At 37.8% G+C, this 15,280-nt stretch overlaps 2 protein-coding genes across 2 annotated transcripts; both read right to left on the bottom strand.

The window, feature by feature from the left end:
- LOC121964504 (coagulation factor XI-like) lies at positions 1-9,232 on the bottom strand. The gene is made up of 10 exons (XM_088090176.1): positions 7,790-9,232; positions 4,116-4,270; positions 3,479-3,650; positions 3,161-3,270; positions 2,905-3,067; positions 1,652-1,770; positions 1,419-1,551; positions 754-857; positions 457-595; positions 1-259 (listed from the first exon to the last, which is right to left on the bottom strand). The coding sequence occupies exons 2-10, from the start codon at positions 4,174-4,176 to the stop codon at positions 142-144; spliced, it is 1,119 nt and encodes a 372-aa protein (XP_087946302.1). The 5' UTR covers positions 4,177-4,270; positions 7,790-9,232; the 3' UTR covers positions 1-141.
- A 147-nt stretch (positions 9,233-9,379) lies between these two features.
- Positions 9,380-15,011, bottom strand: LOC121957411 (coagulation factor XI-like). Its single transcript, XM_042505976.2, has 9 exons — positions 14,853-15,011; positions 14,063-14,219; positions 13,276-13,385; positions 13,018-13,180; positions 11,432-11,550; positions 11,208-11,340; positions 10,865-10,971; positions 10,000-10,159; positions 9,380-9,867 (listed from the first exon to the last, which is right to left on the bottom strand). Exons 1-9 carry the CDS (start codon positions 14,911-14,913, stop codon positions 9,765-9,767), a joined length of 1,113 nt encoding a protein of 370 aa, XP_042361910.2. The 5' UTR covers positions 14,914-15,011; the 3' UTR covers positions 9,380-9,764.
- Positions 15,012-15,280: the final 269 nt, after the last annotated feature.

The raw sequence follows: 15,280 nt of genomic DNA, 5'->3' as shown, positions 1-15,280 counted from the left end.
TTGCATGCTGCTGAATCATTTATTGGATTATAGTGTTATAGTGTATAGTGAGTATAGTATAGTGATTATAGTGTGTATAGTGTTATATGGATTACACTGATTATGTGTTTATTTCACTGGCTGTTTAATGCAATTGATTAATCAATCCAAGCATTTCTCCTGACAGCTCCTCAGGGAGAAGCCAGACACCACATTGGCCAACTTGTTTACCCTGGGAGGATTGGGTATGGTGATGACCCGCTTGAGATAGCAGAAGTGACTAGAACACAAAATCAACAAATGCATCTTCAGTGATATCACATGATAAAATCCATGTAAAAACAGAAATCTGCCCGATTAAAATTTACAAAGCAGCAAAAACAATAGCATCTGATTGAGGATGTAGCTGGTTTCTGGAGGCTGATGGCATACTATAACTGTAAGAAAACTAAATGAACCTAAGAAAAGTAAATGAACCTGGAAGGGACGTAGGTGTAGTGCTGGCAGTTGGGCTCCTCATCACAGATTCTCTGGCACTCCTCAACACTAGCCGCATGAGCTCTGCCAATGTCATCAAATGGGAAATCGACTCCTTCATAACGCTGAAACAGCCAACCTGTCAGCAGAGACAACCTGGGTTACACTGCTGCTGTTAGCCAACACTGCAGAAACTCAACACAACACAGTTATCACAACAAATACACACATACAGCCTTATAATTGTTAAATGATTCAAATGTTTTGGATGGAACAGATCTGGGATGTGGTACATACTGGTATCCAGGTGACAGAAGCGTGTTGGTAGCCCAGATGTGAATCCTTTTCTGTACCTTTTGTTCAGCTCGTGGTAATTCTTCAGGTAACATTTAAAATGTTGACTGAAAACATCACAAACATAACAACACAGGTAAATGCAGGTTTAGTAATGTTCAGATAATACAGAGTAGGTTGGCAGAAATTGTGACAGTTACAGTGTTGTGTATATAGGATCAGGTTACTTTGCAGCAAGTGCGGCAAAGTCCCACCTGCTGGTAGCAGAAAAAAATGTGGTGTTTTAACCGTAATGAGTAACCTAGAAAATAATGTATGACATGAAACATCCTCAGTCGTTGCTATCATTATTCTACAATGTAAGGTCAGTGGCTGGACAGTTTAATGCACTTCGATCAAAAGGCCACTGTATTGGTGTAGCCCCACTTGCGCAATGCCAAGTGCCCCAGGTGTAAGAAAACACCAGTGAGCATGCCCACAGCCTTACTCAATGAAAGCACTCACAAATTTGATGCCTGATGGGGCTGATTAATGTTTAACTGTTGTCCTAACGGGAGGAAAGACTAAGATTACTTAGAAATATTTCTCTACTCTTATAAATGAAATGTAGTTGTATCTGTTGTCATTCTACATTTCTCATGCACAACACCAGTGACAGCACACTTTACCTGGCGTAGGAGAAGTGGGTGCACTTTGGATGATAAGAGCACAGTGCCTGACAATGTTGATAAGAAGCTGAGGATTGAACTTGGATGTCCTGCGAGGGGATGTCAATGTTTGGAAAAATTTTTCCATGACATACTGTATAAAACAAGCAGAACAATAAGAAAGATGCATAAAAACAACTTGCAGGATAATACTCCAATTAATGCTGCTACCTTTGTTAGAAGTGTTTGATTACCTCTGTTAAAGTTTTGACTGATCTGTAGTTTGTGGGAGAATCCAGATACTCGATCAGGCTTTGATACCACTCTAGGTGTCCTTGGCAATGTCCAGCTGAATTTAAGGTGGCACTTGAACCTGTACATAACAAAAACAATATTATTACAAAATACCAAGGTGGCATTCTTACTGATGGAATTAAACCTTTAGCCCTGTTTCCACCAATATCCGTGTTTCCCGATATGCAGTTTTTTACACTTGCATTATGATAAGTTGTGGATGATACCGATGAAACTGCTCGTTACTGTCCCAATGTTTCGTCACCCCTCTGTTGAGGTACCTAGCAGACCGATCCAGTAAAAAAGGTGGAGCTAGAAACACTGCAGTCAGTTGCTTGTTTGGTCAGTAGAGAATCAACACAGTGCTCAGAGCTGAGTTGTGGCTGGTTCAACCTCTGTTCATAACATGACAAGTTCTACATACATAAGTAAACTATAATTATAAAATAAAAGGATGTTTTGCTGCCTCTTTATCTTAACCAGTTAACACTTAGCAGCTGTAGACTGAGAATTATTATTATTTTTAATTCACTTGGCCAACTGCTGGCAACTTTTAAGGTGGAACGTTTACTTATAATGTTACTCAGTGCATGAGATGAGGATGTGAATCCATCAACACACCTTAAATTTCAATACAACGACGTCAACCACTCCATCAGTTTTTATTGTCTCTTTTGGATAACTAATTAGTGGAGCATTTAAAAGAAATATTATACTAATAATACTAATACTAATTTTTTAAATTGCAAATGAAATAGTATTAACTAAAAAGTATTCGTAATTAATGACATTTTTTGATCATGTTTTCAACGTAATTATTTTGCATTACAAATGCGTCGGTCAACTGCACTCCAGCAGGGCTAAATCCCTGCTATTGCGTTTTGCAGTCAGTGCAAAACGCTCTTTTTTAAACTTCCCATTGAGAAAGACTCTTACTTCATTCTGCAGTCTCGTTCTGTGGATGATAAACAGGGTGCAGACTTCACTCTGTATCACCACTGAACAAGGAAACACAGAGAGTGCTGCTGGACGGAGCAGCGAGTGACAACAACCTGTGTGCGGTGGAAATGCTAAACAGATCTAAGGTCTAGGTACATGTCTGTAGAGATTATTTTTGGTTCCAAAGGTACTATACCAAAAGCTTTTGTTGGAAACACAGCTTTAGTTGTTAAACACAAATGATTATTGAGGACACGGGGGTCATTATATTTACCTGTACTTCACAGGTGGAAAATCCTGTTCGAGAAAAGTGAAAAACTGACAACCAGGATCACGTGTGCATTCTCTCTGACACTCTTCGTAGTCTGCTGTGAACAAGGTTCGGTAGTCTGCCCCGTAGAAGTCCACGTTATGATACACCCGAGACAGACAGGGGCCTGGCAGATGGACAGCCCAACAGAGAGTTAAGAGGAGTTTCACCACACATCATTTGTAACTGCTAATGGTTTTCATGATGGTTCTACACTTACTTGGGTCTGGGTTGCAGGGTTTCAGAGAAAAGCCAGAGGTGTGACCCTGCAGGTTCTTCTGAACCTGCGGCTTTCTAGAGGGAGCAGCCTTGAGGTAGCAGAAGAAGTGCCTGGTGGAGATAAAGACAGGTGTACTGAGGTCAACAGCAGGCATTTAACAAGATAGGCAAAGGCATTAGGGCAGCTGTGGTTAGACGAAGGTTGTGTATTTGTTAGAACTTTCAGTTCTGATTTATTTTCAGTGTTATGTTTCTGAAAGTATTTTAAATAAAATATATTACCTATTAATCACTCCTTTATCAGTTTCTAGTTTTGTACCTGTCACGTCCTTTCCAGTCCGCACGAAGGAAGGTAAAGAAGTGGCAGCGGGCGTGCTGGGTGCAAAGCAGCTGACAGTGTTCAGCATCAGGAGAGAAGAGCTGTACGACGTCTGATCCGGGGAAATCCACATCCTGCAGAAACTCCCGTCTACACAGGCCTAAATTCAAGTCTGGACAAAAAAAGAAAGAGGAACACAGACGCATTTACCTGTACATATATGGTAATATTGATTTTACTAAACAATTTGATTTGATTTTGACTTGATTTCACTTTGTTTCACTTTGTTTGTTTGTCACATTAATACACATAAAAAAAACGACACTTGACCAAAGAGCAACATTGGAAAATAAATGCTACAAATCACAACAGACATTATGAAAAGTGGATGCAGTGCAACTTATTATTCATTAACTATTACATTCAGTGTCAAACTCGGACACACTGAGGCTACTTAAAAGCCACATTTCTCAATTTCTCAACCTGTTGAGTCGAGCCTGAGGGACTCTATTTCTCCCACGTGTTGCGAAAGCTGATACTCTTCAAATAACATCAGCAAACCATCACTAAGTGGTAAGATATACACCAACACTCACATATCTGACTACATAGAGCAAGGAAAAAGTGGATATATTACCATGACTCATGGAGACCCCAGTGAGGCAGAGCAGACCCACCAAAACCAAAAGTGTTCCCATCCTTTAAGGTTTTGAAGCCAGGAAGCGATTCTTCAGCCACAACTGTGGTCAAAAAACTTCTTCAGCAATTGCAGGAATTGCCTTAAAAGTATCACTGCAACGGACACATTTATACTCCTGATTGATTTGCACGACTGATTGTCGACACCCATAGTGACAGTTGTTTGGCAGTAACCACTGTCCTTGTGATTCCATCTGCAATAACAAAGTAACACCAACCTACCAGCTAGACCAGCAAGGATCTTATTTCATCTGCTGATATCTCTGCAAATTCATGTCCATCATTTGAAGGAAAATATTTCTCAATCAACTAAACTAAAAACCTCTAAAACTAAATATATAAGGGGCCAGAGCCCCTGTCAAAGGTTATTTTAACATCCATAACCAGCTGGATTTTAATGCAGTTTGTTCAGACCGGTGTGATTTGCTGCCAATCTCCTCTAAAACATTGAAATGGGAGTAAAAACACGTTCAACATTTACTTTATCTTTTTATATCTCGTAATTCTACGTAAAAAGGATGGGAATCGAGAACTGGTTCCAGTATAGAACTAATTCCAAATTGTCTGATCCATCTCAGTCGTATGCCTCTGAGCCTATCAAGTCTTTTTTATCCAGGTTGGCATGTTTTCAAACAATTGAAAATTAAAAATAATGGTGTGTAACTTGTGTCGACGCTGGTCATACACTCTAATATTTCGTTGGACCGCCTTTAGCTTTGATTACAGCACGCATGCGCTGAGGCATTGTTTCAATAAGCTTCTGCAAAGTCACAAGATTTATTTCCATCCAGTGTTGCATTAATTTTTCACCAAGATCTTGCATTGATGATGGTAGAGTCTGACCGCTGCGCAAAGCCTTCTCCATCCCAAAGTTTCTCAATGGGGTTAAGGTCTGGACTCTGTGGTGGCCAATCCATGTGTGAAAATGATGTCTCATGCTCCCTGCACCAGTCTTTCACAATTTGAGCCCAATGAATCCTGGCATTGTCATCTTGGAATATGCCCATGCCATCAGGGAAGAAAAAATCCATTGATGGAATAACCTGGTCATTCAGTATATTCAGGTAGTCAGCTGACCTCATTCTTTGAGCACATACTGTTGCTGAACCTAGACCTGATCAACTGCAGCAACCCCAGATCATAACACTGCCCCCACAGGCTTGTACAGTAGGCACTACGCATGATGGGTGCATCACTTCATCTGCCTCTCTTCTTACCCTGATGCGCCCATCACTCTGGAACAGGGTAAATCTGGACTCATCAGACCACATGATCTTCTTCTATTGCTCCAGAGTCCAATCTTTATGCTCCCTAGCAAATTGAAGCCTTTTTTTCTGGTTAGCCTCACTGATTAGTGGTTTTCTTAAGGCTACACAGTTGTTCAGTCCCAATCCCTTGAGTTCCCTTCGCATTGTGCGTGTGGCAATGCTCTTACTTTCACTATTAAACATAGCCCTGAGTTCTACTGTTGTTTTTCTTCGATTTGATCTCACCAAACGTTTAAGTGATCGCCGATCACGATCCTTCAGGTTTTTTTTCCGGCCACATTTCTTCCTCGAAGACGATGTGTCCCCATTATCCTTCCAGTTTTTAATAATGCGTTGGACAGTTCTTAACCCAATTTTAGTAGTTTCTGCAATCTCCTTAGATGTTTTCTCTGCTTGATGCATGCCAATGATTTGACCCTTGACATGGTTGTTTAGGAAATGAGAAGCAACTCATTGCACCAGTTGGGGTTAAATAACTTGTTGCCAGCTGAAAGATAATCGCCCATGCAGTAATTATCCAATAGGAGGCTTGTACCTATTTGCTTAGTTAAATCCAGTTGGCGACTTTTTTTTTGGCCAGGCAGTGTATCCAGAGATGCCATGTCAATGACACTCTACACATGGGTGCCATTGCTTCCTGTCTGAACAGCACATCCGTTACTGAGGGTAAACATCCTGTTTCAATAACATCATCGCCACGTAGGCTGTCATCAATGATTCCATGACTAAGAACAATTAATGAAATTGAATCCTGTACAAATATTCTCTAATTTAAATTATTTAATACGATGACAAACAAACTGTTATTACAGCCCGACTTGCCCATTACTGTTGATACTAATGAAACTGAAAACAAGCATTCAAATGACACACTAGAAATCAAACACTGGAATTTGACATAACTTTCTTATTTTGCATAAGGTTATGATAGTTTGCTTTGTTAAATGGTTCATATTAATTTAAATAAAACATGCTTAGACTCTTCGACGTATTCATTCCAATAGGTTGTTCCACAATGGTATGATGTTGCCTGCAGGCAACATGCAGACACGCAATCTTATAAAAGGAGTTATGTTTAAATGTTTAAATGTTTTTTACATTTCAAATAGTAACATTGTAACCTGTTGAGTTAACTAAATATTTTCTCAGGTGTTTCAAATACATTTTTTTCATAACTTACCATAATGGTACAGTGTTGCCTTGAGGCAACGTACCCCAAAAAGTTTCCCCCAAAAAAGGTTTTTTTTTGAAAATGTCTTTAGATTATGTCTATTTGCTCTATTTTATGACAAAAAATACACCACATTTTTTTCCTAACTGGCATCACAGTACGTACCATAGAGGGCGTCGCTGTAGAAGTGCCTGGAGGAGGGAAAGGCTTATGCACCGAGGTCAACGTTCAACAATGAGTAAAACAGGGAAATGTTTGACAGTTGTGAGTTTGAAATTTTAATTTTTTTATATCAGAATGCACCGGAGGAGCCACCAGACCTCCAAGTTATTCCTGAGGGTTGTTTAAAGCTGAGTGGTTAAACAGGTTATAAGGTGACAGTTGTCACAGGTTGCTGAACATCACTTCTCAAACTGCCAAAAAGGATTAATTCTCAGTAACTCTATCTGAGGTTAAAATAACAAACATGCATGTTTTATGCTTTCAAACAATAACCTGCCCATTTATTAAATATTATGTCACTTTCCAGATCATACATGTATTTACTTTGCCTGGGAAATTTAATGTCTTTAAACATCACTGTTATCCAACAGGTAGTTAAATACAGGTCAAATGACTGTTTATATTTGACACGTGTCATGACTTGTAGGTGACACATTCAGTCAGTGGCTGTCAGTAAAACAAAGGCTCAAACAAAGGATCATGCATAAAAATGCATTAGTAAAAGGTGACAAGGAAACAATTTAAAAATAGGAGAGGATGATTGGAAAATTAATGTTTTAAAAATTAATTGATTAATTAATCAAATTAATTGAAAATTACATTGATAATATCATAATAATATTTATACGTTTTTATTTAATGCTGTGTTACAGGAAAAAACTAATAAAATAAAAACACTTTTTTTTCATTTTCAGCATTTTTTAATATTTGTTTTTCTTTATTTGAGGATGGGAGGCTTATTTTCTTGTAACCGTAACTTTTTAAAACTTTTCTTTGCTAATTTTTGGGCCATGTCTTGTTGAGTTCCTTGTTGCCTTCTCCCCATGTTTTGAAAAAGAAATCAAGCCAATGTGCTCAGTATAAAAATATGTTTAGTGCCAGAACACTGTGAGACTTATATTATCTGTCTATGTTACACTCAGAACAACAGAGACTGAGTTTTTGACATACCTGTGCAGTTTCTTGCTTGTACTTGTTAGAGAGTCTGAAGAATATTGTCCGTCTTTACCCACCACAAAGAGTAGGGTGCAATGCTTATCATCGTACCACCTGACTGACGCAACTTTCCCCCTTTTCTTGACTTTATTCACCATTAACTTCACATGGCAGACTGTATTTTCAGTCGTGCTCCTGCCTACTGTTTAATGGTCGTAACAACTGTTAAATTGCCGCTGTTTGTTCATGTTCAGTTTGCCGTTTGTGGTCAGCTGTGTTAATTAACTGATGTGTCATTGGCTGTCTGAATAAAGCCACCAGATGTCACTGTATGACAATGCTTTAGTGATATTAATATTTTTGCATATAAATCATTTAAAAATACTTTATATGTCAAGTTGATTAATCAGTGGATTGACAGAAAAAATGATTTACAACTATTTCTGATAAACATTTAAGTCTTTTTTTGACTTTAAATAATTTTGAGTTTTGTAGTAGTTTTTTTCCTTTTCTTAAATCATTTTGTGATTTTTTAAAATTTTATTTATAATTTTGAGTTTGGGGGTGTTAAAAAATACGTTTTTTTGTGACTTTTGTATTGTTTGTAGATCATTCTGAGTTTTGGGGGTGTTTTTTATTTCTATTTTTTTTTTAAATTTATTTATGTAAATATTTTTAAGTTTGTTTTTCAAAATAATTCTTCCTTTTGGTTGGTTGTTTGGTTTAAATTAAAATTACAATTTTAAATATTTTAAAAACTTTTTTCCTGAGCATACTTACTAACTTTTACTCAGGTAAAATGTTCGATTTGTAGCAGAGTATTTCTACAGTTTGGTATTTGCACTTTAACTTAAAGGATCTGAATCCTCTCTTCATCACTGGTATGTACTGAATATGTATTGAAGGAAATCTTATTCTGTTGTCAGTTTTCCTGCAAATCTCACTTCAAATATTTATCATATATTGTGCCACAGTGGTTGCGTTGTTATTATCAGCATTAACCTTACTCCTGAATTTGTTTGTGTTTCTGTAAATTGTAAGTCATTTCTCATTTGGTTAGACTCACTTTTTTGATTGTTTCCACCGTAGTATATACACATCTATTCTCATCCACAAATGTAAAACCCAATGAAAATACATTCAGTATTGTCTCCTGACCAACTCTCGGTGGTGGGCATCACATTTTTGTAATCAGTTTGCGTGTGTATCATAGTGCACATACCATATAACAGGACAATGGCCCTAAGCACACAGCTAAGACAACGCAGAGGTCCCTTAGGGACAGTTCTGAATGTCCTTGAGTGGCACAGCCCGTCCACGGGCTGAACCCAATCAAACATCTCTGGAGAGACCTGAAAATGGCTGTCCATGAAGGAGAGGTGTGCAAAGCTTGTTGTGTCATGCAGAAGAAGACTTATGGCTGTAGCTGCTGCCAAAGGTGCCACCAACTAATGCAATATCTAAGCTTATTCCTTGATAAATGATACATTTACAAAAAAAGGGGAAAAAATGAATCCTAAATCCTCTAAATGTCTATCAGGTGCAGCTTTAAGCCAGAGACACAGATTTTGCTGTTTTTGTGAAGTGATCAGGACAAAGTGTGTGTCATATTCAGGCGATGTGGCTTTATTTCTTTCAAAAACATATTAATAAGATCTAAAAGAAATAATGTAAAAACTTGCAAGAAAATTACCTGAAAATAAGCACCAAAAAAAAAAAATATATAATCACAACTTCACACTTCACAACTTCTGATGTTGATAATCACTTCTCTATTGTAGAAAAGTCGTGCTTCAGCAGAAGGGGCCATGGTGCCGAAAAAATAGAAAAATATAGCGAAATATAACAAAAAAGTAGCAGGGCTTTGAGCAGCTACAGGCTGCTGCATCTACATGCCCTGCTGCTACATGTGTTAAAGGATTAAACAATGTTGTATATGTGTGTGTGTGTGTGTGTGTGTGTGTGTGTGTGTGTGTGTTTGTGTAGCACTCTACACACAATTCCTCAGGTGGAAGCCTGACACAACATTGTCCAGTTTGGTAATTTTAGGAGGATTAGGCATGGTGATGACACGATTGAGATAGCAGCGGCGCCTGCAACACAAAATCCAAAACTGCATCTTACACTGGGGTCCACAAATGCAGCTGTCATCATATTATAAAATGGGGCATTTTTTTAACAACATTTGTGTTAATGCACGTTTGCATGCATGAAGAACACTGTACCAGTAATTTCTGTCAAAGAAGCTTTCAGTGACATAGGCGTAGAACTGGCAGTTAGGATCGTCAGTGCAGGTCCTCTGACATGTGGCTGCATCGTCCACCATCTCATAGCGAATGCTTGGACCTCGGAAATCTACTCCATCGTGAACGGTCTTAACCCAGCCTGTCAACAGAGAGGAACAGGGTTAGACTGCTGCTATTGGCTAAACTGAAAGAATAAATACATAAACATTCATTTGTGCTTAATTATTTCAGTCTTTGTAATTTCAGATCACATGATAACCAAATTGAAAATAACAACATGTTCATTCAACATTTAGGCTTCATGCAATGTTAAAGAAAAATGGCTGTGATTTGGTTAATGGTTGTTTCTGAAATTTCTCAGGGTTTCCATACTTAAGGAAAATTTAATTCAAGACTTTTTAAGACATTTTATATAGATCGAAATTTAATTTAAGACCAATTTTACATTGACCCAAATTGAAGGAATAAACATGAAATGATATACATTAATCAGAATAAGTGACAACTTTACCCAAATTCTTACTATAACATAAAGGGTGGCATTTTATTTAAAATTATGACTACTTATAATTACTGCATTTTTTTACTGATCTGCCTGATGTTAATTTAAGAGGCATTCAAAAAATCTTTTTTTTCTGGAAAAAAAAAGAAAGATGATATCTATGATTTTGACATTTAACAATGCAACATGAGAAAAAAAAAATGTTACTGAACAATGTTGCATTTCAATGAAAGTTTTCTTTCATAAATACAGACAAAACATGACAACAAAAAGTCCAGCTTTGGCAGAGTGTCTTTTTAAAGCCTTTTTATGTCATATTGTTGATGTTTTTAATATACTTACTGTGATTCAGCTGACAGAAGTGTGCTGGTAGCCCAGATGTGACTCCTAGTTTAGCTACCATCACCATGTCATTTTTGTTTCCCTTCAGGTGACAATTAAAGTTAGTACTGAAAAAAAGAGAAAGAAGATGAAAGCTTTAATAATATACAAAGAGCAGAGGTGACTGAAAATGTATATTTAACCACAGTAGGATAGTTACTGTAAGTAAGTTGCCGGAACAACAAAAAGGCTAGTATTATTCAGCAGTTCATAATTACTCATTGCCTAATTTGCTACATGACAGAGAATAAAGTTATATAAATATTTCTTTCACTCTGAGAGGGTTTTGTCAAACTCACAGTACCTGACAAAAGAGAAGTAGGTGCATGAAGGGTGAGCAGAGCACAATGACTGACAGTGCTCAGGAGAGGCTGCAGGCAGAGCCAAGAGGTCGCTTCCTGGGATGTCAGTGCTTGGAAAAAGCTTGCCCTGACATGCTGCATAAAACACATGAAATACAATTAAAAAAGCATGCATAGCAACCTGCAAGGCAAGTTGTTAATATTTTGTCTTTGACTGTTTGTGTACCTGTGTTTGTGTGTTGAGACATTTGTATATTGTGGGAGAATCCAGATATTACTCCAGCCTTTTTTTCTACAGTAGGAGTCCTTGGAACTGCCCAGCTGAATTTAAGGTGGCACTTGTACCTAAAACAACAACAAGAAATATCATAATTAGAGAATTGTGGTGCCCATAACAAGTCACCTCCCTGCAGGTGCCAGCTGAGCAAAATCTTCCTTCTCATTAGTCGAATTAAATAGTAACTCAAGCTGCAAACCAATTTTCAGCTAAAAAAAACAATATATATGAGTATTTAGTGGTGTTGTTGATTTATTCAAGACCAAATCTTGACATTTGAGTGCTAAGTTTTCTTATTTATTTGGCACCTTGTTTTTTATTATTCTTTTTTTAATATTTGTAATTATTTTTGGCTATTATATTGTTTCTATAACTCATAGCTGCTGTAACACTGCAAATTTCCCCACTGTGGGACTAATAAAGGATTATCTTATCTAATCTTAAGCATTGTGTTACAAATAAGCATCATGACTGCCCTCTAATGGTTGAAATCTCAGAATTGCATTTGAATTCTGCTACTGGTTGATCCTAGCAGCAGCAGGAGCCAGCTTTCATCACCAACCAACCCCCTGTCGCCGCTCTCTCACCAACTGGCTACTTTGTGTGTGTGCAGGGAGGGGCTGTGGATCAAGAGGCAGCATGATTGGGCGACCGGGGAAGTCTAAAGCTTTGTTTCCACCAAAGGCTTTCAGTATAATACCTTAGGGACCTAAAGTAACGCCTACAAATAGGTACCACGACCGTAGATCTGTTGAGCATTTCCACAGCAGACAGAATTCTTATACGTGGATGGGGATTTTGTCACTCATTGTTCCCCCCAGTAGCACTTGCTGTACTTCTCTGTTCACAGGTGATACAGAGTGAAGTCTGCACCACATTAATCGTTCACAGAGTGGGGCTGCAGGGGTTTAGTGGTGCTGGATTGCACAGGAATGACGACTCTTTGCCAAGTTTTTTTTCTCCAGGTGAAGAGTAGAATATATGCAGTTCACATAATCAGTTCACAATTAATATACATTTTTAAATCCTTAACAATCAACTCATTACTCTTAGTGTATGTCATCTAAGAAATTTTATAATATATTTATATTGCAATTCTAGTTTACTAATGTATATAAAACTTCATGTCGTGTTATGAACAGAGGTTAAACCAGTCACAGCTCAGCTCTGAGCACAGAGTGTTGATTCTCTACTGATCAAAGAGACTGATTGCAGCGTTTCTGGCTTTGTCTTTTAGTGCTGGATCAGTGTGCTAGGTACCTCAAGCAGAGTGGTGACCAAAAGAGGGAATAGTTCCAAAGGTACTAAAGGTACCATCCACAACTTTTCACAATGGAAACTCAAAAAAATGCATACTGGACTAAACTAAACCGACCTGCTAGTGGAAACACCCCTTTATTTACTCTTGACCTGAAACCCTCAGGAACCATCACTGCTGACTTGTCCCAGTGCCTCAGAAGATGTGTGTAACAACTAGTGGGAGAGGATAAAATTACGAAATTTCAACAGCTGTGTAATAGGCGATCCAGTTTTACCTGATCTTCTCTGGTGTGAAGACCCCATTGACAAAGGTAAAGAACTGACAGGCAGGATCCTGTGTGCACTCTCTCTGACACCCCTCATAGTCCGCTGTGAACAAGGCTTGGTAGTCTGCACCATAGAAGTCCACATTCTGATACACCTTAGACAAACAAGGCTCTGGGAGACAGACAGAGAGAAGAAAGAGGAATGTGACCATGCATCACTTATTAAATACTGGTTTTCATAATGGTTCAAAGCAGTTTTAAGCCTACGTGACTCGTGAATGCAGGATTTCAGAGAAAATCCAGAGGTGACACCCAGCAGTGATGTCCGAACTTTGGGCTGTCCAGTGGAAGTGCTCTTGAGGTAGCAGTAGAAATGCCTGCAGAGAGGGGCAGATGTTTTTTTGTGTCTTTGACTTTAATTTTTTTGAAGTGAAGAGGACAATGTGTCAGAACAGTTGTGGCAAAAACAGATATGGTTTTAACATTGCACTGCAATTCTAAAAGAGAACACCTCTAACCCACTGAACATTAAATATTGTCTCCATGCTTTAACCCTGTTATAGACCCAGATTTATCAGCTACATGTGGCCCAATGTTAGAACATATTTTAAAATAATTATTAAATATATTAAAAACACATTAAAGAGTATAAATAATTTTTTTAAAAAAGGTGCTGCACACTCCTGTGTTTAAATTATGAATGTTTATTTTTTGTCATACAAACAGATTCTGTTCACTCTTTCCTCTAGGCTAAGACCTTGATGTCTATTAATACTCTACTTTTGAACCTTGAAAAACTAAAATCTAAATGTCTTAAGACAATAAAAATCTAAAGACGAACAGACTTATAACAGACATTTATTAACTGTCTTTCTGTCTACAAAAGAGCTTAAGTCATAAACTGCACTGCAGTTAAACTGCATTTTGCTTTTTATGTCCAGCACTTTCCTGACTTCTGCCAGTTTATGGTAGTTTAGTATTAAAAAAAATAGGAATTTGTTTTTGATTAGTGTCACTTACTTACATCTAATAACGTGTACTGCTTGTTCGGTACCTGTTATCTCTGGTCCAGTCAGCCCGAATAAAGGTGAAGAAGAGACAGGAGGAGTGCTCGGTGCAGAGCTGCCGACAGTGCTCAGCATCGGGAGAGTAGAGAGATGTGATGTCTGTTCCTGGGAAATCCACATTCTCCAGAAGCTGTTGATTACAGTCTAAATAAATGGAGAAGAAAACACACACATTTATACAAAGCCCCCGAAGTCCCAGGAGTTGAATAGTTTCTTATCTTATGCACACAAGATAAATTTTGCTGCTTGCAGTCTTTTTTTTTCTCTAAGAAATGAATCACTTTCTTATCTGGATATTACAATATTAAGGAGGAAAAGAATCATTCATCAGAAGCTCTTTTGCTGTGCTCATTGGCTAGATAAAATACAGAGTTAAGGTTTTAACTTGATCACTGAGACAAATTTCTGAAATTCTGCAAGCTGATTATAAGCCAGTAAAGTTTTCCTTTGAGTCTTACTGTAACCTCAAGAGCAGATTATTTCAGACAAATAAGTATAAATGCAGTGAGAGAGAAAAAAAGCATTTCAAGATCTAAAATGAGGCTTTTTCTCAAGAGATGTATTTAACAAGTATTAGAAAATTGTTAAAACCGGATATTGATCATAACTTGAGAGCTCAGTTATGAGAAAAGTCTGAATAAAGAAGAAATCTGCTTACTTGTTTAGTTAGTTAGTTAGTTAATAATGTCTATCTTTTACACATAAGATGTTAACGTCTGACTTTTACATACAAGTTTAAATACATTCTACCATAAGTGCTGAAATTACATGGATTACCTTGAGCAAAGGAGAGGCTGCAGATATACAGCAGACCCACCAAAATCAAATACGCTCCCATCTTCTCAGTTTTGATGCCAGAACAGACTCTTGAAGCACAACTGCAGATAACAAGCTGGTGCTGCAACTGCAGGTCAGTCAAAAGACTGTTTCTCAATTTATAAATTTTAAGGACACCCTATATGAACTGTGACCCATTAGGTCTATTGGCTTTTTCAGGGTCCAGATTAAGACAAACAGTGGGATGTTGAGGACTTTGGAACAGTGTTCTGTTTACTTTAACTCTGCTGACCTATTCCTCATTTCAAATTCAAATGTCATTTTGCTGTGTCATTCCCAATGTTGTTGCTTTTATGGTCTGTTGAGTCATATCATTGCACTAGATTTTCACTTCTTCATAACACACTTTTTGCTTACGTGGCATGATT

This window comes from Plectropomus leopardus, chromosome 17 (assembly GCF_026936395.1).
Source record: "Plectropomus leopardus strain MGB_pleo_1.0 chromosome 17, ASM2693639v1, whole genome shotgun sequence".
Lineage (NCBI taxonomy): Eukaryota > Metazoa > Chordata > Actinopteri > Perciformes > Serranidae > Plectropomus > Plectropomus leopardus.
Note: the sequence above shows the minus strand (reverse complement) of the source record. Positions and strands in the feature narration are given on the sequence as shown.